The sequence below is a fragment of the Gaeumannomyces tritici genome (assembly GCF_000145635.1).
Source record: "Gaeumannomyces tritici R3-111a-1 unplaced genomic scaffold supercont2.1, whole genome shotgun sequence".
Lineage (NCBI taxonomy): Eukaryota > Fungi > Ascomycota > Sordariomycetes > Magnaporthales > Magnaporthaceae > Gaeumannomyces > Gaeumannomyces tritici.
Window position 1 is genome coordinate 1,364,508 of NW_008804545.1, and position 23,147 is coordinate 1,387,654.

The 23,147-nt window shown below is 59.7% G+C and overlaps 7 protein-coding genes across 7 annotated transcripts; 4 read left to right on the forward strand and 3 right to left on the reverse strand.

Annotated features, from left to right (window-relative positions):
- The first annotated feature begins 329 nt into the window (after nucleotides 1-329).
- GGTG_00426 (transcription elongation factor SPT6) lies at nucleotides 330-5,502 on the forward strand. The gene is made up of 4 exons (XM_009218172.1): nucleotides 330-794; nucleotides 860-1,045; nucleotides 1,114-4,720; nucleotides 4,812-5,502. Exons 1-4 carry the CDS (start codon nucleotides 627-629, stop codon nucleotides 5,081-5,083), a joined length of 4,233 nt encoding a protein of 1,410 aa, XP_009216436.1. The 5' UTR covers nucleotides 330-626; the 3' UTR covers nucleotides 5,084-5,502.
- An 808-nt stretch (nucleotides 5,503-6,310) lies between these two features.
- GGTG_00427 (hypothetical protein) lies at nucleotides 6,311-10,344 on the forward strand. The gene is made up of 3 exons (XM_009218173.1): nucleotides 6,311-6,795; nucleotides 6,892-6,968; nucleotides 7,109-10,344. Exons 1-3 carry the CDS (start codon nucleotides 6,760-6,762, stop codon nucleotides 10,074-10,076), a joined length of 3,081 nt encoding a protein of 1,026 aa, XP_009216437.1. The 5' UTR covers nucleotides 6,311-6,759; the 3' UTR covers nucleotides 10,077-10,344.
- A 227-nt stretch (nucleotides 10,345-10,571) lies between these two features.
- Nucleotides 10,572-11,886, reverse strand: GGTG_00428 (hypothetical protein; the record flags this gene model as incomplete). Its single annotated transcript, XM_009218174.1, has 2 exons — nucleotides 10,572-11,521; nucleotides 11,619-11,886. The coding sequence occupies 2 exons, from the start codon at nucleotides 11,884-11,886 to the stop codon at nucleotides 10,572-10,574; spliced, it is 1,218 nt and encodes a 405-aa protein (XP_009216438.1).
- A 123-nt stretch (nucleotides 11,887-12,009) lies between these two features.
- On the reverse strand, nucleotides 12,010-12,234 carry GGTG_00429 (hypothetical protein; the record flags this gene model as incomplete). The annotated part of the gene is made up of 2 exons (XM_009218175.1): nucleotides 12,010-12,177; nucleotides 12,217-12,234. The coding sequence occupies 2 exons, from the start codon at nucleotides 12,232-12,234 to the stop codon at nucleotides 12,010-12,012; spliced, it is 186 nt and encodes a 61-aa protein (XP_009216439.1).
- An 852-nt stretch (nucleotides 12,235-13,086) lies between these two features.
- GGTG_00430 (CAMK/CAMKL/AMPK protein kinase) lies at nucleotides 13,087-15,397 on the forward strand (the record flags this gene model as incomplete). Its single annotated transcript, XM_009218176.1, has 3 exons — nucleotides 13,087-14,825; nucleotides 14,896-15,032; nucleotides 15,111-15,397. The coding sequence occupies 3 exons, from the start codon at nucleotides 13,087-13,089 to the stop codon at nucleotides 15,395-15,397; spliced, it is 2,163 nt and encodes a 720-aa protein (XP_009216440.1).
- A 1,424-nt stretch (nucleotides 15,398-16,821) lies between these two features.
- Nucleotides 16,822-20,028, forward strand: GGTG_00431 (hypothetical protein; the record flags this gene model as incomplete). The annotated part of the gene is made up of 4 exons (XM_009218177.1): nucleotides 16,822-17,332; nucleotides 17,436-17,487; nucleotides 17,572-18,361; nucleotides 18,445-20,028. 4 exons carry the CDS (start codon nucleotides 16,822-16,824, stop codon nucleotides 19,486-19,488), a joined length of 2,397 nt encoding a protein of 798 aa, XP_009216441.1. The 3' UTR covers nucleotides 19,489-20,028.
- Nucleotides 20,029-20,914: 886 nt separating this feature from the next.
- GGTG_00432 (hypothetical protein) lies at nucleotides 20,915-22,459 on the reverse strand (the record flags this gene model as incomplete). The annotated part of the gene is made up of 1 exon (XM_009218178.1): nucleotides 20,915-22,459. One exon carries the CDS (start codon nucleotides 22,457-22,459, stop codon nucleotides 20,915-20,917), a length of 1,545 nt encoding a protein of 514 aa, XP_009216442.1.
- Nucleotides 22,460-23,147: the final 688 nt, after the last annotated feature.

Here is a 23,147-nt window from a genome sequence, read left to right on the forward strand (position 1 = left end):
CATTCTACACCTAAAAAAACACGCGTTCAAGGGATTTGTGATTATCTTGATGCAAAAAGCATTACTTATAGCTACAATAACGTTTTTCGCTTTTTATAAATGCAAAGGGTAAAATAATTGCAGATTGAATGGGCTCCTTTTTTTGTGGTAGTGGGGAAAAAATTTGCGGTCCGGACTTTTTTTTCCAGACCGTGCCGCGCCGGCAAGGCGGTGCCGACAGGAAAGCTGGCGCCACACAGTGTGGAGAACGCACATGCCTGGAATGATTCAGCCAAAGGCACAGTGGCAAGCGACCGCATCTCCCGATCCACGCCAATTGGCTGAACGAACAAGGCTACCTGCCGAACACGGTCGCGAACAAAAATTCCAGCCATTCTCAGCTCAGCCTTAGGTTAATCCAGTCTCGCGATAGACACGCCCTTTTCGCCTGCGCCTTTGCCTGCGAACACTATCCAATTTTGCGCGCCCATCCCTCCGCTTTTGAGCACTCATCTCCGGTCTTCGCAGCTGATCTTTATATTTGGTTCTGACAGCCCCAGGTTTCTTGTCATTTTTCCTTGTTCCCTCTGGCTCGCGCCTCGGATTGTCAAACGTCCCCAATCGCCAACCAGGCAGCGATCGCCACGATGAGTAACAGCATGCGGGACCTCATTGACGGCGAGGCCGAGCTCGACGACGAGGAAGACGACGAGTCCTTTGATGGTGAGGGAGGCGACCGCGCCTCCAAGCGACCTCCCCAGGTGGACGACTCTAGCGAGGAGGAAGACGACGATGATGAGGAGGAGGCCCGAAGGGTTCGCACGCGCACAACCCCTACCGGCGATCCATCCCGCCCAGGCTGACAATATTGCTCGTTTAGATTCGCGAAAACTTCATTGTAGATGAAGAAGAAGAGGAGGAGGACGCCGAGGATGATGAGGCCGAGCGTAAACGCCGGCGCAAACGGCGACGGGCTGAGCGCGAGGAGGAGGCTCAACTGGATGACGAGGATCTTGATCTGATCGGGGAATCGCGCCCCGATTGGGAACGAAAACCTGAATCACAGGCAAGTCCCATCAATCTGGAGCCCGGGAGTGGGAGAACGCGAGGACCACCTGCTGACAGGTTATACAGCCAAAGTTCAAACGCCTGAAGCAGGGCCACCGCGAGGACGATGCGCGAGCCGATAACCGACGCGACCTGACCCAGATCTTCTCCGACGATGAGGATGAACAGGAAGACCGACACTTCAACCGCCCTAGTCGTCACGGACCGGCGGACGAATTCGACGATTTCATCGAGGACGACTACCCCGAAGATGAAGATGAGCGCAACCAACGACAGGAGGACATGGAAGTTGCTCGTCCCCGAGATCGAGGTGTTGTCGTTGACACGTCGGGTCTGGACAAGGAGGCACTCGATGATTTTGAGGCCATCTTTGGCCATGGAGAAGACTACGAGTGGGCGCTTCAGGCTGAGGAGGACGAGCAGGAGCGCCAACGCGAGGAGGAGAATCTTGAGATCAAGGACATCTTTGAGCCCGCGCAGCTTCAGGACAAGCTTCTCACTGACGAGGACAACGAGATCCGCTTCACCGACGAGCCCGAGCGGTTCCAGCTCGAGCGAAGGCCCTTCAAGGATCTGCAGCTGACGCCGGAGCAGTTCAAGGAGGAGGCACGCTGGATCAGCAAAATGATCTGGCCAAAGAAGCAGCTTGGGCTCGATTTCAGACCCCCTTTCAACAAGGCGGTTGCCAAGGTTCTCGAGTTCTTTGTTGTGGATGAAGTCGAAGTGCCCTTCGTGTTCAGCCATCGCAAAGATTACATTATCTACATGCAAAGGCAGGAATACGAGCGGAACGCGAGCGATTCCGACGGCGCACCCGAGAAGCTGCTCCTACAGGACGATTTATGGCGCATCCTCGAACTCGATATTAAATTCCGGTCGCTGATCGAGAAACGGAACGTGCTCGAAAAGACGTACAAGAACCTGAAGACCAGCGCCGGAGTCTCTGATCCCATTTTCGATGAGATGGTATTCAAAGCTGAGACGATGGAGGAGCTCCAGGACGTGCACGACTATATGCAATTCCAATATGCCTCTCAGATGAAGGAGCTCGCAGCCGCGGGCGCTATCACCAAGGAAGTGAGGCGCCCGGGAGCAAAGTCTACGAGTGGCTTCGAACGTATCCGCAACGCCAACGCGTACAACTTCGTCAAGGCCTACGGAATACCCCCTGATCGCTTGGCTCAGAATGCTCTCAGGGAAGGCAAGAAGGTGATCCCGGAAGACCCGGAGAAGCTGCCCATCGAGCTGGCCGATAGCCTATGCGACTCGTATTTTGACACTGGCGACGGCGTTATGAATGCGGCCCGCAACATGTACGCCGAGGAGCTCTACCAAAATCCCAGGATGCGCCGACACTTCAGGGTCGCCTACTACGCCATGGGGTCGGTCAGCTGTCGGCGTACAGAGAAGGGCCTCAGGAGGATCGATGAGTCCCACCCCTTCTACGAAATCAAGTATCTGCTGGACCAGACCATCGAGGATCTTGTGGGGCGGCCCGAGGTGTTCCTCAAGATGATGAAGGCCGAGGAGGAAGGGCTGGTGGAGGTCAAGCTCACTCTGCACCAGGAGCGCGAGTTTCGCAAGAACCTTCTTGCCGAGTTCCAATCGGACAACTTCAGCGAGAGGGCGGATGCCTGGAACGAGGAGCGGCGCAAGGCCCTCGATGTCGCATTCCCGAAGCTTGAGAAGATCATTGCCAAGGGGGTCAAAGATTCGCTTCGGACGGCCTGCCAGGAGGACCTCCTGCAGATCTGCCGGACCGAGTTCTTCAGAAGGATAGACCAGGCGCCTTACAAACCCAAGGGCCTCGTCCTGGGAACAACTCCACGATGCCTGGTCATCTCGAACGGCATGGCCGACCCCAACCGAGACCTCCTCTGTTGGGCCTACGTCGAGGAGAACGACCGAGTGATGGAGCAAGGAAAATTCGGCAGTCTGGGCCGCGACGAAGCAGCCCGCAACGCATTCTGTGAGCTTGTCGAGCGTCGCCGCCCTGACGTGATTGGAGTGAGTGGCTGGTCAGCCGACACAAACCGTCTTGTGCGGGACCTGGAAACCCTGATCAACGACCGGGGCTTGATGGGCAACGAGTTTGAAGACCCGGAGACGGAGGAGGTGCGCACCGAGCTGCTCGAGGTCCTCGTTGTGAATGACGAGGTGGCAAGGCTGTACAAGGACAGCCCCAGGGCTGTGGCCGACCACCCGACGCTGAACCCTGTGACGCGCTACTGCATCGCCCTGGGACGTTATCTGCAGAACCCACTCAAGGAGTACGCCAACCTGGGCAAGGACATCACGTCGCTGGCCATCCACCCTTGCCAGAATCTGCTTCCTCAAGACAAGCTGTTCAAGGTATTCGAGACGGCGCTCGTTGACGTTGTCAACCTGGTGGGTGTTGATATAAACGAGGCTGTGAACGACCCATACACAGCAACTCTGTTGCCATATGTCGCCGGCCTAGGTCCCCGCAAAGCTACAGCTGTCATCAAGGCGATTCACAAGAATGGCGGCATCGTCAGCTCGCGCGCCGAGCTTGTGGGCGACCCAGACAGAGGCAAAGTCCCCGTGGTCGGGCCCCACGTGTGGAACAATTGCGTTAGCTCCCTCATCATCGACTACGACGCGACGAACGAGGCATCCGACCCTCTCGATAGTACTCGTGTGCACCCGGAGGACTATGAGCTGGGCAGGAAGATGGCGGCAGATGCTCTCGAGCTCGACGAAGAGGATGTCCGAACTGCTGTTGAGGACAACGGGCCGGGCGCGGTGGTGCGTATGCTCTTCAAGGAGGACAGCCAAGAGAAGGTGAACGAGCTGGTCCTGGAGGAATACGCGGAGCAGCTGGAAGCCAAGTACCACCAACGCAAGCGCGCCACTCTCTACACCATCCGCAGCGAGCTGCTGGGGCCATACGAGGAGCTTCGCCGCCACTTCATCACTCTTTCGCCCGACGAGATATTCACCATGTTCACGGGTGAGACCAAGGATTCGCTGTGCAAGGGCATGATCGTGCCGATCAACGTCCGCGTCGTCAAGGAGGAATTCGCAATCGTCAAGCTCGACTGCGGCATAGAGGGTCGGATCGAGGCGCACGAGGTGTCAACACGACACTCGGTGCGAGAGATACTCCAAGTTGGCCAGACGACGCGCGCCAAAGTGCTCGATATCAGCCGAAAGGACTTCATGTGCAGACTCTCGGTCAGGGAGGATATGCTCCAGGTTCCGTTCCGCAGGCACCAGGACTACAACAGCCGCAACTGGGACTTTAGGTTGGAGACGCAGGACACGGAAGACATGACGGAGAAGGACAACGGCACGGGTCGCGCCCAGCGTGTCATCAAACACCCCATGTTCAAGCCATTCAACTCGACCCAGGCCGAGGAGTACCTTGGCTCGCAGCCATCGGGAGAGGTGGTGGTCCGGTCATCGTCCAAGGGCAACGACCATCTTGCCGTGACGTGGAAGGTGGCGGACAATGTGTACCAGCACGTCGATGTGCTGGAGCTCGACAAGGAAAACGAGTTCTCGGTGGGCAGGACCCTCAAGGTGGCCAACAAGTACACTTACTCGGACCTTGACGAGTTGATTGTGGACCACATCAAGGCCATGTCGAAGAAGGTGGATGAGCTCATGCGGCATGAGAAGTTCCAGAAGGGATCCAGGTCTGACTTGGGTAAGAATTTCTTGGCGTCCCTGTCGGGCGTTGGCAGCGTGCGGAAGGCGGGATATCATGCACAGATCGAGCTAACTTTGATGTCCTACAGAGCGATGGCTTACCACGTACATGGATGCCAATCCGAACCGATCGACGTATGCGTTCTGTCTCGACACGAAACACCCCGGTTACTTTGTGCTTTGCTTCAAGGCGAGCCGGTCGTCGAGGATAGGCTCGTGGAGCGTCCGCGTGATCCCGCAGGCGTTTGAGATGATGGGTAACCAATACCCGGATGTGAGGGCGCTTTGCAATGGGTTCAAGCTTCGATGGCAGAGCGAGCAGCTCAAAATGTCGTCGATGCCCCACAGGGGCGGCAGGTAGAGTGGGGAAGGACTCGTGTCTCGCTCGCTAATGAGCACTTGATGGGCTAGTGGCAGTGATTGGAGACAGGCAGCAGTTATACTGTCTTGGCAGGGTGACGACGACATGCGGAACCTCATGCGATGGTGGTAGATAGTGGTAGCGGTGGCAGCCAAGGTTTGGCAGCACAGTTTTCTACGCCAAGTGCAAGACGTATTACGAAAACATGGCCTTTGCTCTTGGGGTCGGTAATCTCGATAGATATAACAGGCCAAGGCCAGAATGGAATAAGACTAGTCGTCGCGGGGGGTTCCTTGCTTAGTGGGAAGCCGGCCATCGGGTGCCTACACATACATAGTATCGCTAGTGCGCCGACGTGGACGTGGATGTACTCTAGGCAGGGCAAAGAGCATGAATACGCATTAATTGGTTGGAAAGGACTCGTAAGGAAGGATCCATAGTATTAGCGCACACGAACCCAGAGCGCCGACTCTGTGCCCGAGCGAGTGCGTTGTGAACCATGGGGTATGGTCCCTGCACATGGGATGGGCTAGCTCAGGAACTTGTCGGGATTCGAATGAATTCCATCGGCTGGCGGTGTTCCTTATGACTGTGCAGGTGTCTGGTTGCGGCGAGTCGAGTGGGCACAAAGTTGAAGTCCAGCCGACGAGGTTCCATCGTAAAGGACCGCCGCATTCAGACGAGCCGTGGTAAGGCTGATAGGATGGCATTGTGCATGGGGGGCTGTGAAGGGGCTGGCTGACAAGGATGATTGTGGAAGAGTATACGCAAGTAGAAAACCCCCGTCGAAACCAGCTGGTGTCGAGGCGGTTGATGGTACTGCCTGGCACATCCTGGCACATCCAAGCACCGGGCAATCCAGAGAAACCCAGGTGGTTAAGATGGTCCGAACCAGGATTCTCGCTGCAGAACACAGACACACAGAGCTGAGCCGCATGCGTGACTTGCAGCGCGCACGACGTGGACACAGAATCGGAGCTGCAGGAGGGGTCTCGGACTTGTGTGACGGAGTGGACAAACAAGGGCGCTGTGTGGGCTGCGTCCAGCCGTGCCCGCTGATGTGAGAGGCAAGGCCAAGGAAGGAATAGATAGAATAAGACAAAACACGGGGCGGGAAAGTGCGAGAGAAGGTACCTTTAGGACTTTAGGTCGGTGGTAATTAATCGAAGCGCGGCCCCAATTCGTCGCGGCAACCTTCGAGTCCCACTCCCAAGCCGGGTGCTCGCATGAGGCCAGACTAAAAGGGCCACATCTGCTGCTTTTCTGCCTCAGCTCGCGACCGCCCAGGTGGACATTTGTATATCTCTCAGGAAGAGAGGTATTGCTGTCTGCCTGGACGCAAGCCGTTTGGGCGACGGGGGACTATTGATTGGCAGGCCACGTGGACCCGGCTGACGCTTCACATCCCTCCCTGATTTTCTCGTTTCGGAGCTGCGCAATCGCGTCCGCTCCGTCTCCATTGGAGAGATTGAAGTGCGCGTCATTTTGCCCCCCTCACCCCCCCTAAAGCTCGTCCATCACGGTGGAGGTCGAGCTCGGGAGCTGCCGGCCAGGCACGAGAAACCTTATTAGAGCCCACAACCCTCCATCGCTGCCTCGACGCCTTGCCCACTGGCCTCTGCCGCTCAACCACCGACCGACACGTCCGCCGAGCGCCTGGACTCACCCCCGCGAAAATGGCGGGAATCGAGCAGCTCGAGATACACAGCAAGGTGCGCACGACTCGGTATCCCCTCAAAGAGTGACATGGTGGCCGGTGATCCGGTGGTGACTAACTCCATGTGCTGGCCTGCTGCTTCGTTTGTTAGTCCTACATCGTTCGCTGGGTCAAGGTTGACGATGGATTTACCGTTTCGTGGAGCGTGCAGCCGCACAAGAAGTCAATGTTGGTCTCGCTCCCTCACACTCTCCCACATTCACCTCCCCCTCTCCTTGCCTCCTAGGCCGGGCCTCCCTGCGGCCAGCAGTGCGTAGCCGCTTTGGCATCCCACGAGCTAATAACGCCGATCCTCCCCCGCGATATAGAAACTTCGGCATCGTCAAGCACCCCGGCACTGGCGGCACGAACCTGGCCACGGCTTCCATCTTGTCCGAAGACAGCCTCGGCGGCGATGGCGAGGGTGCGGCGGACGGCAAGGGCGGACTCTTCTCCAAACGAGATGCTAGCACGGCGCAGGAGCAGCTGTCCAAGAAGGGCTTCATCATGGTCAAGTGGCACGGCAAATGCACCGCCGACAAGGTCACCACAGGCACCCATGACGTGCCTGTCGGCAAGGGCGGCATGTACGGCATGGTCTTCGACAACACCTTTTCCAAACAGACGTCCAAGAACGCCACCTTTGTCGTTCTCACACATCCCACCGGCACTGCCCCGCAGCCCTCACGAAACAACATGGCCGACTTGGGCGGCAGCTCCAACGCCAACGCCAGCACTGCTAGTTTGAACAAGACAGCAACGCAGCAGAGCCCGCGGCTCGGGCGCCACCCCTCCGAGTCCTTGGATAGCCTGCACAGCCATGTAACTCCAGCTGCTGCGGCCCGTCCCGGAACTTCTGTGGGCGGCGCCTCGGCAAACTGCCACACAGGCATCCTGAATAAGCGTCGCCGCAAGAAGGGCCAGGGCTACGCCCGCCGCTTCTTCTCACTCGACTACGCCACCTGCACTCTGTCCTACTATCAGAACCGCAACACGTCGGCCCTGCGCGGCGCCATCCCTCTCAGCCTGGCCGCCATCGCCGCTGACGAGCGTCGCAGGGAGATTAGCATCGACTCGGGCGCCGAGATCTGGCATCTGAAGGCCAACAACAACAAGGACTTTGCCGACTGGGCTGCCGCTCTCACCAAAGCCACCCGCGCCGCCAGGGGAACTGAACCCACTTCGTCCGGCCGTGACAACTCGTTCCCGCACGGCGCGTCCGGTGACGGCCCGCACGGCCAGTCGGCCCAGCGCCTCGCCCCTGCCCACAGCACCGAGGAGGAGGACAGGGAGTGGCAGCAGGTCGAGGCCCTGGTCAGCCGGGTCGTCGGAACCAGGGACGCCCTCAGGCGGCTGGTCAAGGACATGTCGTCTCCGGCGCAGCCCACGTCACCGAGGTCGGCCGTTACCCCACAGCAACATCTTGCGCCTTGGTCTACTAGCACCCCTCCTGTTGCTGAGGAAGGCGATGGGTACTTCCAGACCCCGCAGACCGCGGCGGAGAGGAAGCCATTTTGGAAGCGTAAGTCGAGCGCCAACCTGATCGGCCAGAGCTCGGCGCAGTCTCCAGCAGCTTCACAACAGGGGCTCTCGACGCCGAGCAGCGTCACCACTGCCATCGTGACGGGCAACTCGTCCTCGGCCGCCGCTGATAAGCGTAGGTCCAAGTCGTATGACCTCAACCACGACCAAGGCAGCGACAGCGTGTTGCAGCAAAACTGCAAGGCCCTTCTCGGCGACCTGGACTCGGTTGTGGTCGAGTTCTCGCAGCTGCTGTCCTCGAGCAAGCGCCGGCGCATACCGGTCCCGGCCTCGGCCGTGTCTCGCAACAGTATGGAGTCGACCTCGACGGCTGAGGAGTTCTTCGACGCGGCCGAGGGTGATGGCGACCGCACCGAGCTCCTCATGATTGACAACCGGAGCGACGAGTCCCGGCACTCGGACGACGCCGACGAAGGGTTCGCGCACGAGGAGGGCGACGATGACGGCTCCTCGGTGTCGTCGGTCGACGAGGGCGACGGGGCGGCTGACGATGGTGCGGGCAACACTCTCTACCACCCGGCAAAGCCCAAGTCGCTGGCACCGCTGCCCATCACGACGGTGGTCAAGCGGCGGACCACGGTGCCGGCGGCGACGATGCTGCCGCCGAGCCTTATCGCGTTCGTGCGCAAGAACGTGGGCAAGGACCTGAGCACCATCAGCATGCCCGTGTCGTCCAACGAGCCCATCTCGCTGCTGCAGCGCATGGCGGAGCAGCTCGAGTACGCGCACCTGCTGGACGCGGCGGCGCGGCAGAAGCAGGCGCGCGACCGGCTTCTGTACGTGACGGCCTTTGCCATCTCGCAGTTCAGTTCGGTGCGGGCGCGCGAGCGCGCCATCCGCAAGCCCTTCAACCCGCTCCTGGGCGAGACGTTTGAACTGCTCCGGGCCGAGCCCGAGGTGCCGGGCGGCCTGCGCATGGTGGTTGAGAAGGTCTCGCACCGCCCCGTCCGCCTGGCCCTGCATGCCGACGGCGAGCGCTGGAGCCTCGCGCAGGCGCCGGCGCCGACGCAGAAGTTCTGGGGCAAGAGCATGGAGCTCACGACCGAGGGCAAGATACGCGTGACGCTGCGGCTGCCCGACGGCGCCGAGGAACGCTACAGCTGGGGCGTGGCCACCGTGTTCCTGCGCAACGTGGTCATGGGCGAGAAGTACGTCGAGCCCGTGGGCAGCATGTCGGTGCTCGACGAGACGAGCGGGGCGCGCGCCGCCGTCGAGTTCCTGGCCAAGGGCATGTTTGGCGGGCGCGGCGAGGACGTGCAGGTCGAGACGTGGGGGCCCGACGGCGTCCACGCGGGCCTGGCGCTCGCGGGCACCTGGACCGGCGGCCTCCGCCTCGTCGAGGGCGGCAAGTCGTCGGGCGGGCCCGAGATCTGGTCCGTCGGCAAGCTCGTCGACAACGCCGCCCAGACGTACGGCTTCACCGCCTTTGCCGCCTCCCTCAACGAGATCACGGAGCTCGAGAAGGGGAGGCTGCCCGCCACCGACTCCCGCCTGCGCCCGGACCAGCGACTCGCCGAGCAGGGCAAGCTCGACGCCGCCGAGGAGTCAAAGGTCCGGCTCGAGGAGGCCCAGCGCACCCGCCGCAGGCTGCTCGAGGAGCGCGGCGAGCAGCACCGCCCCCGCTGGTTCACAAAGGTCGCAGACGGGCCCGACGGGGACGAGGTCTGGAGGATCAAGTCGGGCAAGGACGGCTACTGGGAGGAGAGGGGCAAGGGATCCTGGACCGGCGTCGAGGACGTCTTTGAGGAGCCGTGATTTTTTGTTCCCCTCTTCGTTTCGATTTAGCTAGCCAGAATTTTTTGTTTTATTTTGCTTTTTTTTTTTCATCTTCTCTCTTGTGCACTCGCGCTGCGTCCTATTTCCCGTCTCTCCGTCCATGATACCATTTTACCCCGCGATGCTTCGCAAGGCTACAAGACCAAAAGGCTGTTGATAGATGGAAAAAGATGGCTCTCGTAGATGTAGACATGTCAAAAGTCGAAATAAAAGTTTCTGGATGGTATACGCCAGACTAGGTGCCGTATTTTTCACGCTTGCATACCCTTGGTTAAATGTCTGGACATGGGATACCGCGGTACATGTTCACGATTGTCACGGGCTGTGAATGGCTCGATTCCCATAAACCAAACAATATGTCATGAGATGTTGTATTACTGTATATAAAAAGATTATGCGTAGCCTTCACTTCCGGCGACGGACAAGCCATTCATCTAGCTGACCGACAGCATGCGTTTGAGATTCCACGGCGAATCAGGGAACCAGGATGTCCTCCACGCGCAGCCCCCAGTACCATGCAGCAATGACCATTGCGCCGGTGCTCATGGTGAAGGCGGTCAGGAAGTTGACCTCGTTGTTGTCGAGCAGGTCCAGGCCGCTCTCGACGACCCTGCTGGGCTTGTCGTCGCCGAAGCTGCTCCTGCGGTGCCTGTCCTTTGCGTCGTACCTGCTGCGCGACGAGGCGCCCGTCTTTTCGTCCACTCCGTGGGCCGGGGCCGATCCGGAGGCGATCGCCGGCGCCGTGGTCTCGACGGCGTCGCCGGCCTCCCCGCCGAGCAGGGCCGCCTTGACCTCGGCGCGGGCGTTGGTGTGCTTCTGCTCCGGGGCGAGGCCGCCCGCGGCGGTGGGCGACGAGACGAGCACGCGGACGCCGCCCTCACCCTCGACGATCTTGCCGGTGCGGGCGTCGCGCACCGAGCGCTGGAAGAGCGCGCCCAGGACCGAGTCGAGCACGCTGCCGAGGGCGCCCCACACGGCGAGGGCGACCATGACGGCGGCGCGCTGCTCGGGCCTCCAGGGGCTGGCAGCGCCACTAGAGAGGAGGCCGTCGTGCTCGGGCTGGCAGAGCGGGGTGAAGAGCACGGCGGCCACGACCACGATGATGCTGCCCAGCAGCCCCGCGGCCAGGCCGAGGGCCGTGACGCCGCCGTTGGTGCCGCGGGGGACCTTGCGTAGCGTCAGCGACGTGATGAGCCGCGGGCTCGAGGTGGCGAGAATGCCGAGCTCCGACGAGAACGTGTCGGCCGCCATGGTGGCGTAGTTTGCGATGATGCCGATGGGCAGCAGGTCGCCGGCCCACGCCAGGCACAGGCTGCCCTGCGGGGCCGGGCTGGTGCTGCCCGTGAGGAGCAGCTCGCGGCGCTTGTAGAGCTGGTAGGCATGTGCGAGCGAGAGGACGGATGCGACGGCCGAGTTTGCGAGCACTGCAGGCGGCGGGAGCTGTGTCAGCAAACACGATCCAACCCCGCTAGCTCCAGCCTAGGCGTCGGCAGCTACAAGACAAGACGCTACAGTACGCACCTTGCACGTGTGTCCGGGGCCCCTCGCCGCCCGAGGTGCCCTGCGATGCGACCGTTAGGGATGCCTTGACATCCTTCTTGATCTTGGTCACCCTCGTGCCAGCCAGGAAGAAGACGACGAGCAGGGCAAAGGGCAGATTCCACGGGTGGACGGCGTGGGCGATGGCAGACAGGGCGGCGGCAGCGATGCCGGCCGGGGTGAGGCTCTTGTGCGAGTATGCCCGATATACCAGGGCCAGGGTGGCCGGGACCGCGATTATGGGCTTCATAGCGGACGGGTCACGCAAGATGGCGGATTGTGCTCAGGGCGAGCCTGGCAGAGCTTGCCCGGATGTCGAGTGAGAAAGGTTTGACTGAGGTCAGCTGTTGATGACGTTGACTGCAGCAAGTCGCTAGTGCATCTGTGGGTTCCAGTTTCGGATAGCTTGGCCACAGCCATTCGCCTGCCACCAGCGAATAGCGGGCACCAACAAATCACATCTCCCAGCGCCCAACAGCTCGGCAACCTGCACGTTCTCGTCGTTGATGCTTCCACACAGCTCTGGCACGGGCATGGCAATCTGTTTTCTCAGAGCTTGGATTGCTAGCGCAAAACTCACCCTCCTAATCCAAACCATCCCCCAATTTCACGAGGGAGGGGCATGTGACAGAGGCGGGCAGCCTACCTACCACTTCGAGTGCCTGTACCTCCTCGCCAACGAGCTTCGTTGTTCCCACGCTTCGCGGCCAATTGAACGGTGTCGTTTGAAACGGTTGGGAGAGTGGTGGCGTCGGTCAGGCTCACCGCTTGCGCTGAAGCTGTGTGTTGCTGTGCGCGTGCCGTGCAAACGCTGACGGGCGGGGATCTAAATTCGTGTCGGGAGCGCACCAGCATTTCAAGGCCAGCTAGATGGTTCCAGGTGACCCCGCGCTCCACCCCATATCCCCGGCCTACTTGAGGAACCAGGAGAGCGTCGTGCCTGCCCGACATCTTTTCCTGGCCCCGATGCTCTTGCCTTGAACCGGTCTGGTTGTGCAGTTCATGCCGCGTCCAAGCTTTTATTTGCGGAACGTGCCTGCTGTCTGGGTTGCTTTGTGTCTCGGCTGAGCCACTGAGATTAGGCCGCCCCACCAGTGCCGTGCCTGGATTGACCACGCGACCGAGCCACCAATGAGCCACGGGAGCGGGGCTGAGACTGCCGGTACTGACGCCATAAACGCTCAACGCTAGGCGTGCCAGGCCCAAAGCTTGTGCGGGTTGAGGATATCTCGGAGGCACATCACCTCACAGACCAACCAAACACCAACTTTCCACTGGGAAGAGCATTGCACCTTCACCTCCGACATCGCGCCTGTAGAAACGCCCCACCCCTATACGACGACGACCGCAGGAGAAGCTACCGCTGCCATCGAACGGCAGGAGACAACGATTACAGGAGCCTGGAAGTTCGCGACCGCTGACATCACCAACCCTGGAGACGACGAGCACCATGCCGCCCACAGCCACCCGCAGTGGTGGCGGCGGCGGCGGCGCACCTAGCGCCTCGACGAGCGAAAGCAATAGCAGCAAGATCCGAGTCGACCAACGAATCAGCGCCTACGATGTTAGTAGGACCCTGGGCGAGGGCTCGTTCGGCAAGGTCAAGCTGGCCGTCCACAAGGGCACCAAGCAGAAGGTCGCGCTCAAGATAATTTCTCGCAAGCGCCTCGCCAGCACCGATATGGCCGGTCGCGTCGAGCGCGAGATCGAGTACCTGCAGCTGCTGCGGCACCCCCACATCATCAAACTGTACACCGTCATCAAGACGGACAGCGAGATCATAATGGTGCTCGAGTATGCCGGCGGCGAGCTCTTTGACCACATCGTCCAGCACGGCCGCCTCAGCGAGAAGCAGGCCCGGCGCTTCTTCCAGCAGATGCTCTGCGCTGTCGAGTACTGCCATCGCCACAAGATTGTCCACCGCGACCTCAAGCCCGAAAACCTCCTGCTCGACGAGAACCTCAATGTCAAGATTGCCGACTTTGGCCTCAGCAACATCATGACTGACGGCAACTTCCTCAAGACGAGCTGCGGCAGCCCCAATTACGCAGCCCCCGAGGTCATCAGCGGCAAGCTGTATGCTGGATCCGAGGTGGACGTCTGGAGCTGCGGCGTCATCCTTTACGTCCTCCTGGTCGGTAGGCTCCCCTTTGACGACGACCATATCCCCAGCCTGTTCGCCAAAATCGCCCGCGGCACCTACGTCGTCCCCTCATGGATGAGCGAGGGCGCGGCCGGCCTGATTAAGAAGATGCTCGTTGTGAACCCCGTCACCAGGGCCACCGTGGCCGAGATCCGCCAGGATCCATGGTTCCTGACGGACCTCCCCGACTACCTCCAGCCGCCGGCCGAGCCCTTCTTCAACACCGGTATCGACCCGGAAAAGTCCATCCGGCCGAGCGACATCGCCCCCAATGCCCCGCCCAAGGTCCAGGAGAAGCTCCACGCCGAAGTCACGGACAAGATCTCCAAGACCATGGGCTACGGCAAGCAGGACGTCCTGGACGCTCTGGAAGCGGAGGAGCCTTCTGCTATTAAGGATGCGTACATGATCGTTCGCGAGAACAAGCTCATGCAGGGCAATCCGGACCTGGCCACGGAAGACAACCCGTTTCTGTCGGCGTCGCCGCCGACGGACGACAACGGCCCTGCCAGCCTGGCCGCCATGATGGAGTCCTCGGGCCTGGGAGCCGGCGACCCCAACGCCAGCCCGCTGGCCAGCATGTCCTCGGCCCGGTCCATCACATCCAGCAATGCCAGTGCGGTGCTGGCGGCGCAGCAACGCCCGTACGCAAGCAAGATCGGCATCCTACCCAGTAGCCTGACGGCTTACCATAATGCCTACATGGAGAACGAGAAGGCGGGCAAGAACGCAGACGAGGCTCCCCCGACGGCAAATCTGCCCAACGAACCCCCTGCGCCAGCCAGGACGCCTGCCGAACACGAGGAGACATCGCGAAGGCTCAGACCACACTCACGAGCACCCCTGGCCGCAACGGACCAGACGGGCCGGCCACAGGGCATGACGCCGTCGAACCCCCCTAAGAGGGTGAAGCAGGTTCGTTGGCAGTTCGGCATTCGATCGCGTAATGCGCCGTTCGAGGCCCTGTTGTGCATCTACAAGGCGCTTAGGAAGCTTGGGTGTGGTTGGCATGTGGACAAGGACTACTCCAAAGTTCATCACGAAGAGTAAGATGACCGACCCTCTGTGTGGTTGTGCTGTTTGGTGTTTGGATGCTGACCATGCCGCTCGATGCAGTGAGGAGAGGCGCCGAAGCTGGAATCGCAGGGGAAGAAATGGACAGTCGGGAGACCAGGAGGCGAGAGGTGATGCGGGAACACCATACGTGCTGCCAGCTGATCCCTGGCATATCGAGGCACGATGGGAGACGGGCAGTAAGTTGCTACTTGTTTAACCCCATGATGTCTTCTTCTTTCGCTGTTTCTTTGGAATGTCACTAACGAGAAGCTCAGAGCTGCGACGCCATTCGACCGCCACCGACGCAAAGATGGCGACGTCCTTCAGCGGTGACGAGCTGCAGGTGAAACGACGCAACGGCAAAGAGGAGTACCAAGTCGTGGCCATGAGGCTGTCCATCCAGATATACGAGATGGAGAGTGGCGTGTACTTGGTTGACTTCAAGTGCGCGGGCTACGAGCTGCAAGACGGCAGGCTTCTGGAGGAGAAGGACGTCACAAGTCCGTTCCCCTTTCTCGACCTGGCCGCCCGTCTGATCATGCAGCTTGCCGATGCGGACTAGGGGTTGATCCTCTATCATTGGTGGCACCGAGCCACACTCTTCCCCAGGACATTTCTACCCCATGATCCTATGAGCTCCTCCCAAGTTCCGATATCATGCACCGATTGTCTTTGCCTCAGTGACGGCAATGTCGGTACTGGGCTGCTCATCACAATTTCTGGGCATCCTCTGATCCCTCTTTGCCTTTTTTTTTACCCCTATTTTCATCTCTGCCTCCCCTCTGATTCGTGGGGAATTTGCCGGGTGCCCCTAGAACTGCGATGCGATATTATTCCAAGGTTCCTTGGTCGCTCCCTCTCCTTTTTTTTTCTTCCTCCTTTTCTTCGCTAAAGCCTCAAGCTCTCGCTCGGCTTTAGTCCCAGATCATCCAACCTTTCTGAGGTGCAAGGTTAATTGCCGAGTTCCTGTTTTTCTGAGTTGCCACTGAATCCTGAAGCCAAAGACGGCTCCAAGCAAAGGCAGAAAAAGATGGGTGGAAAGTTTGAGTGGTGACGTGTAACAACCAACACACTAATATGCTTACAAGGATGGAAACGGTCATTAGATGATAAGGATGGTATGGATGGGACCAAGGATGGAGGTTGGTGGCAGGCGTTTCTAGGCGAATGAGGCACTCTCTTGATGAGAAGGAGCGCCCTGCTCTTTGATGGCTCTTATTTCATCTATACCCCGGGCGCAAGCTCAAACGACCGTTGCTTGCTTGGGTGTTAGATCTCGTGGTGGGATATCCGATCTGTGGCTGGAACGAGGTCCGTCCCAAATGATACTGCACGCTCAGAGGTCTTGGTGGCAGTGTGGGAAAGATGGAAAGATGCTCGAGCGGAACTGCCGGCGTGGGCAACGCGTCCACCATAGCGTTGGTTGATTACAGGTATTGATATTAGTGGCGCATTCGATGCAACCTGGATTCAGGCACGGGAGGCACGATTAGTGCCACAGCTGCTGTGGAAGCAGTTGTGCACTACCTAGGTACATAATTGGGGGGAAACATCCCCTGTCACAATTGCCGCCGACAGTTGTCGGTGCAACCACGGCTCAATCAAATGCTACATGAGCCATCTATGAATGGACCCAACACGCCGGGTCATTATTTGAGCCACGACCCGGCCAAGTCACAGAGCCGGCGCTAGATGTGCATGGCATGGCCGTAGGTGACGTCTCGGCTTGCGCAAGGCAGGTTCGGCTATCAGCATCACCTCGCGCCGGCAGCTGCCCTGGGCTCCCTGTCTTGGTCCCTGACTCTTAGCATTGACCTTGGGCGCCTCTTCTCCAAGCTACTCTGAGCTCTCGTCAAGGGCCTCTTCCCTATCCTGGGCTCTTTTTTATTATTATTATCCCCAGTCTACGTACTGGGCTTGTTATTCTTCAGATCTGTATCTGTATCTGGTATATTCCTGAACCGGGGACGTGCATCCTACCCAATTATGGATCCACCTCCCGAGATGCCGTCGGAAGCCGTCATGGGCCCCAAGTCCATGCCGACGACGCCCGCCGCAAGCGACGGCCCCCCGAGCGATGCACGTACTTGCCCGTGGCGCCGACGCCGTCGCCGCCCTCTAATCCCCCTCCTCCTAATCGCAGCGGCCATTGCAATTTTCACGCTGCGGCTCCCAGCCGTGAGTGGCGGACCTGGTAGCCGCTTCGAGGGCTGGGCGCCGGCGTGGCCTGCGCCGGCGTCGTCGTCGTCGTCGCCGGCCGGGCTCGACGGGGACGCCGGGCAAATGGGCGTCGTCGGGCGGCAGTTCAACCCGTTCCCCTTCCCGCCCGCGCGCCGCCGGGCCGTCGTCGAGTGCCTGCAGGTCGAGAAGCCCGTCCTGATGCCCAAGGTCGATGACAACGGGGACTCGGCCGGCCGGGACCCGAAGGCCTCGCGGGGCTGCAGCGTGTTACTGATGGATCATGTGTTTGCCCGCAGCTACGGCCAGCCCTTCGTGGGTATGTCGCCCCCCTTTTTTTTTCTTTTGTCTTTGTACTATTCACGAACCAACAACCCATGTTCAGACGATGCTAACCGCCCCTTTATTTTGTGTCATGATAGGCAACTACTCGCCCCCAGATTGCGACTTCAACAGGGTCGCCATGAACTTCACGTAAGATATTCCTTGGATTGGTTCTTCTAGAAATAGAGATGAAGCTTGCGAGGCACCTAGCTAACACTTCATCTCATTTCCCAGCGTCGTGTCAGAAGGTAGGCAGTTCGACAGGCTGGCCATCATGTACCTCAACGACACCGAAGTCTGGCGCACGTCAACGGCCGAGCCTGTGGCTCCCCCGGGGATCCGCTGGGAGTACCACAAGGACATGACGCCGTACCTTTCCTTCTGGAAAACGCCCCAGACCGTAATCTTTGATCTTGGGAACCTGATTGATGACACCTACAACGGCACCTTCAACGCCACCCTGACGGCCACCTTCTTCAGGAGCGACGCGAGGACGGCGGCGGCCACCCCCGCGGACCTCATCATCCCCATCACAGGCCGCAGGGGCGGCCAGGCCACCAATCCGGTCAGCGTATTTGTCGTCCCCGAGCAGGACGCCCGGGCCACGGTCGCGGCCTTCCCGCGCAACGCCAACCGCGCCGTGCTGTCCGTCTCGGCCTGCGGGCAGGCGGCCGAGGAGTTCTGGTGGTCCAACTTTCTCGACAGCGACGTCGCGGCCTTTAACGACACGGCCGGCGTGGGCTACGGGTACAGCCCCTTCCGCGAGGTCCGGGCCCTCATCGACGGGAAGCTCGCGGGGGTCACCTGGCCGTTCCCCGTCATCTTCACGGGCGGCGTCGTGCCGAGCCTCCACCGCCCCGTCGTCGGTCTCCAGGCCTTTGACATGCGCGAGCACGAGATCGACATCACGCCGTGGCTTCCCCTGCTCTGCGATGGGAACCCGCACTCCATTTCGTTTATTGTGTCGGGCCTGCAAGACGACGGAGGGACCAAGGCAGACCTGACAGAGAAAGTGAACTCGAACGTAAGTTGTCACCCTTTTTTCTCTTCGCTCACACTACAATATCTCCGGGTCAGATGGCTGATGCAGAGACCATGTCAACACAGTGGCCAATCACGGGAAAGATATTTGTGTGGCTTGACGAGCCGGGCTCCGTGACGACAGGCACCACCCCTGAAGTCCGCGGGCTGGATCCAAACATTGCCATCTCGCGCCACCTGTCCCAGGATGCCCGCGGATCGAACCAGAGCCTCGCATTTTCTGTGCATGTGCAGCGCGACTTCACAGTAACATCAACGGTGGTGACGAAGCACCGGACCACCACAAGCACCTGGCGGCAGAGGCTGTCCTTTATCATCCAAAGCAACGTGACGGAATACGGAAAGACCCAGATCGTAGACTTGAACGTCACGGGCGCCGACACGGCCTCGTCCGACAAGGCGTCCATCTACGGGCACGACTACCACTACCCGCTCGGCGTCAACATGCGGACGTCGACGGACAGCGCGGGCGCCCTCTCCCTCGCCGCGCGCCTCGACCAGGGCCTCGTGCTGCAGACGTCGGGCGCCGCCGTGTACCCCGACGGGCTCGAGGCCTTTGGCACGGCGGCCCACGGCGTCTACGCCGCGAGCGTCCTGTCGACGTCACGTCGCGGGGTCGCCACGTTCCGCCAGTCGGCCGACAAGCGGTCCACGTCGGCCTCGGGCCGCACGGCGCAGGCCTTTTCGTTTGGCGGCAACTTTGAGCGCTATCCGGACCTTAGCTCACCGGACGGTGGTGGTGGTGGTGGTGGTGGTGGTGATGGCGGTGTTGGCTCTCAGCCCGACGTGATGCTGTACTTTAGGAACATCAGCACAGATGGTAACGACGTCGTCCGCGACAGGGTGTCCGTCTCGGACTCGGCCCTTGGGGACGCCGCCGTCGTTGCTCGCTTCGAGGGCGAGGGCGGCGGTGAGGACGAGGACGGCCCGTTCAGGCCCGCTGGCGAGCAGTTCATCATGACGCCGCCGCCGGCCGCTGTCGGTGGGGAAGAGGAGCAGCCCGGTGGCGGTGGTGGTGGTGGTGCTCCCGGGGCCGGGGCCCAAGGTCAGGTTTCTGGCGAGTTTGCCGTTGCCAGGTTTGGGCCGTTCGCTGGGTATGGGGAGGCCTGAGATAGACGCCGTGGAGGAGGATTTGGCACAGTCTTCTTCTACGGAAGAGCTGTGACTTCCAGTCGGCGTGTTTTTTTCCAACTCGCCCTGGCCTGACTCTCGGTTTTAATAGCAGGCCACCCAAGTACCAACCTGGGCGGACGGGCATTGGAGTATTCGTGCCTCACGACTGTGCGATAGGTGGTGAAGATATCTATGTGGAGATGCGTATCAGTAGGACACGATCGAGGTTCCGTGTTTTCAGAGCAGGCGAGGGATAAACCTCCCAAAAAGAGGGCTTCCCGCCTCATACCCCTTATACGTGTGTGATCCACGTGACAGAACAGGAACCTAAAAGCCATTTTCCGTCAGTGCAGCAAATGTCACTCATCGTGTCCTGAATCTTGCTTGACAATGGGTGGATTTTGTAAGAAGCTATGCTGAAGTACAATGGGAGCGAAAAGAGAAGAAATCTCATGGCGAGAGACTAGGCAGGAAAGAGAAGAGAAGAAAGGTCCGTATCCATCTTCCTTCGACGCGGTGAACCAACTCCTCCCTTCCAAGAAACACGGCTAAAGTCTTCCTTGTCACGGCGGAGCCGTTTCCCCAGAGTCAAGAAAATAGGAGCCCGTCCTGTGTGAACAGAGACAGAGTCCGGCCAATCTCCAGCCATCAAATCTGCAACATGCAATCATGACACGAAATAGAGCCAGCCCTCACTTCTTGCCGAACCATATCCATCATGGCCTTATAACTAACTGCTGACGACAAAGCCACGACCAGCATAACCACACTACTGCGGCTAGACATGACAGCTCGTGACAATCTTCTCGCTAAATGATATATGTGTCTTGCTTCCTTTTTTTGTCTTCTGTTCTTTTCTTTTCTTTTTCTTTCGCGGTCATTGTTAATACACAGCGGTGGCAGTTGGTGTCACTCTTCGCCATGAACAGCCGGGAAAGAGAAGTATTGTCGGGCTAAATAGATGATAAGCCTTTGGTCAAGACGTCGCGTATAGTGTGAAGTTGTTGTTGGTGTACAAAAGCTCTGGCGCATGTGAGCCTTCCGACGAACAGTATGAGCCGCTCATGAAGCTGCTGGCAGGCGGCCGTGATGTAGGCAATGCCGGCGCCGGATCTTGCTGGTGTAGGTCAAGAAAATGTGGGTGCCAGTCCGCCAAACAGGCTTACAGTTGGCATGCGCTGCCTCGATTTTCCTTTGTTGATTCGCTCGTATTTATGACAGTGCCAGTGCTCGCCACGGTGTCGTCCGAGGTAGGGGCGGTTTTCTTTTTGGTGTTGATAGCAGTGGTAGTTGTACACGCTCCGTCCTGGTTTGCGCATCCGATGCTGACTGCGCAATCTTTCGGGGCTGTGACAGTAAAGACCTTGTTCGGAACCCTCGGGCCCGGGTGCTGTCCCGGGTGCTGTCCCGACTGCGGAGCCTTCTAGACCACATCGTCACCATGGGCCCGCCCGCGCTTGGCTGGGTTGGGGCCTTGGGTAAAGTGCTGCTGCATATTTCTGAGGGCATTGCGGTCGTTGCGGTCATTCTGGCGCCGGCGACACTCCTCCGCGTAGCCGGGAACGTGCTCCTTCTTCCACTCGATGGCGGCCTCGTACTGGAGCTGCAGAAGCGGGTTGTCGTGGCCGCGAGGCTTGGGGATGTCGATGAGGTTTCCCTTGGGGTCGAATTTGAGCAGGTCCTGGTTAGCCACAGGCCTCGGCGCCAGAGGGAGCTGGGGTGGCCTCGGAGCCGCTGGGCCGCTGGGCATTCCCGATGGCATCGGCCTGGGCCGGTCAAAGGTCTGGCCTGGAGGCCTGAAAGAGATCTTCACCGGAGAGCCCGAGCGAGGAGGAGGAGGAGCCGGGCCAGCAAATGGAGGTGGACGCCGTCCAAGCATGGGAAGCATGCCTCCTCCAGCCGCCGCGAGCTGGGCCTGCAGAGCAGCCTGCTGTATCATCAGCTGCTGCATTGCAAGAAGTGCCGAAATATCGGGCTGCATCATGTTGGAGCTCAGGGGGAGGGCGACACTAAATGGCGCGGTAGGCAGCAGCTGTCCCTGCGGGGTCTGGATCACCGGCGGCGGTATGATGGCGATCATTGGGCCGGGCGGAATGCCACTTCCAGGAACAAAAGCCCCATTCAATGGGATGACAGGTGCAGCAGACTGTCCGGTCATCTGGGCCTGACCGCTGCCCCCTGGCCCGGCTGCCATCGACGACGGAGCACTCTTTTTCGATGGAGCAAACACAGCAGCGGCCGGGTTAAGGCCCTCGGCCTTCTTCGGCTTGGCTACCTTGGTGCCAGCATCCGTGATGTCGGCCAGGTCCTTCTTGCAGTCGCCGGCTGCCTCGCGGGAACCGTTATCGATCGACGCCTTGGAGCTAGGAACTGAAACAGCCGTGAGTAGGCTTTGTTTGCTCAGCAGCGACGCAGAGGTCACGTTGGATTCTTCGCTGGTGTCAAGCTGCTTGCGCGTGTCGACAGGTCCACCGCTGGTGATACTGGACTTTGAATTCTGGAGGCGCTCGACCAGGTTCCGAAAGTCCTGGAGCTTCTGCATGGACTCGACCTTGCCCGGGGATGGGGGGTCAAGGGTCGGGGGAGGCAGTGAGGTGTCGGCGGGGTATACAAAGCCTCCTCTTGAAGTCATGCCCGGGATCGCTCCATAGCTAACTGACGGCGGCTCTCCGCGTACCGGCATGGGCGCGATCTCTGCAGTTCCCAGATGGGCATCTTGAGCACGAACAGTGCGGACTTTGGCAGTCTCGATAGCATCGGCAATCTCGATCAAGAAGTGGTTCGTTGTGTCGGATCCGGAGCTGCTATCAGATATCACCTCGAACCCGCGTATGCCGAAGCGCTTGCTGCAAAATCCAGCCGTGAGGCTGAGACGACTAGGAGAGCCGTCGTCTGCGCCGTCCTGGGGATCTGTCCTGGACACTCGCCTGACATATCCCCAGCCGCGCGCAGTACGCTCCGGAGGCATATCTTGGGGTTGTGTTAGCCAGCGTCGCGGTAGGAGCGGAGTCTACACCGCATCCTTCAGATATAGAACAGCACCGACGCACTTACCGAGCAAGAGTGTGATGTCTTTGCTAGGTCGTTTGTACCACGGAGATCTGCTTGGCAACCCCAATAGCACGGATAGTGGCAGCCACCTGTCTTGTGCGCGATGGATGCCCAGTGATGATGCCCACCGACTGAAAGAAGACGTCTAGGACGGAATCGGCGGTAGTTGTTGATGGCGGTAAGCCACCCAGGAGACTCCCCCAGCCCTGGATATGTGTGTCGCAGCTTCTTGTTAGGGTAACGGCGGTCCGCAGCCCATGAACGTGCTAGGCGTGAGCAAGCGAGGGCTCGGCGGTTGCTGAGAGGCAACAAAGGACAGGAAGCCGGGCGCAAGGTCGGGAACTGAAAAATAGGACCGTGCTAGGCCGTTTACCGGTGCTGCCCTGTGACGTTGATCGGAGAGAGGTTGAACTGGCCGATGGCTTTCGGTTCTAGCTAAAACTGCTCGCCAAAGTTTTGCGGGTAGAGAGAAACAAGAGAGGCAACTCAGAACCGGCCTCGAGCCCGCTCGACAGCCGCAGCGATGACTCCAGCGTCAGAATCGTATGGCAGGGAGGAAGAGTATTCTGCGCGCTTTTGTATATCGCTTTGGCTCGTTTTGATCA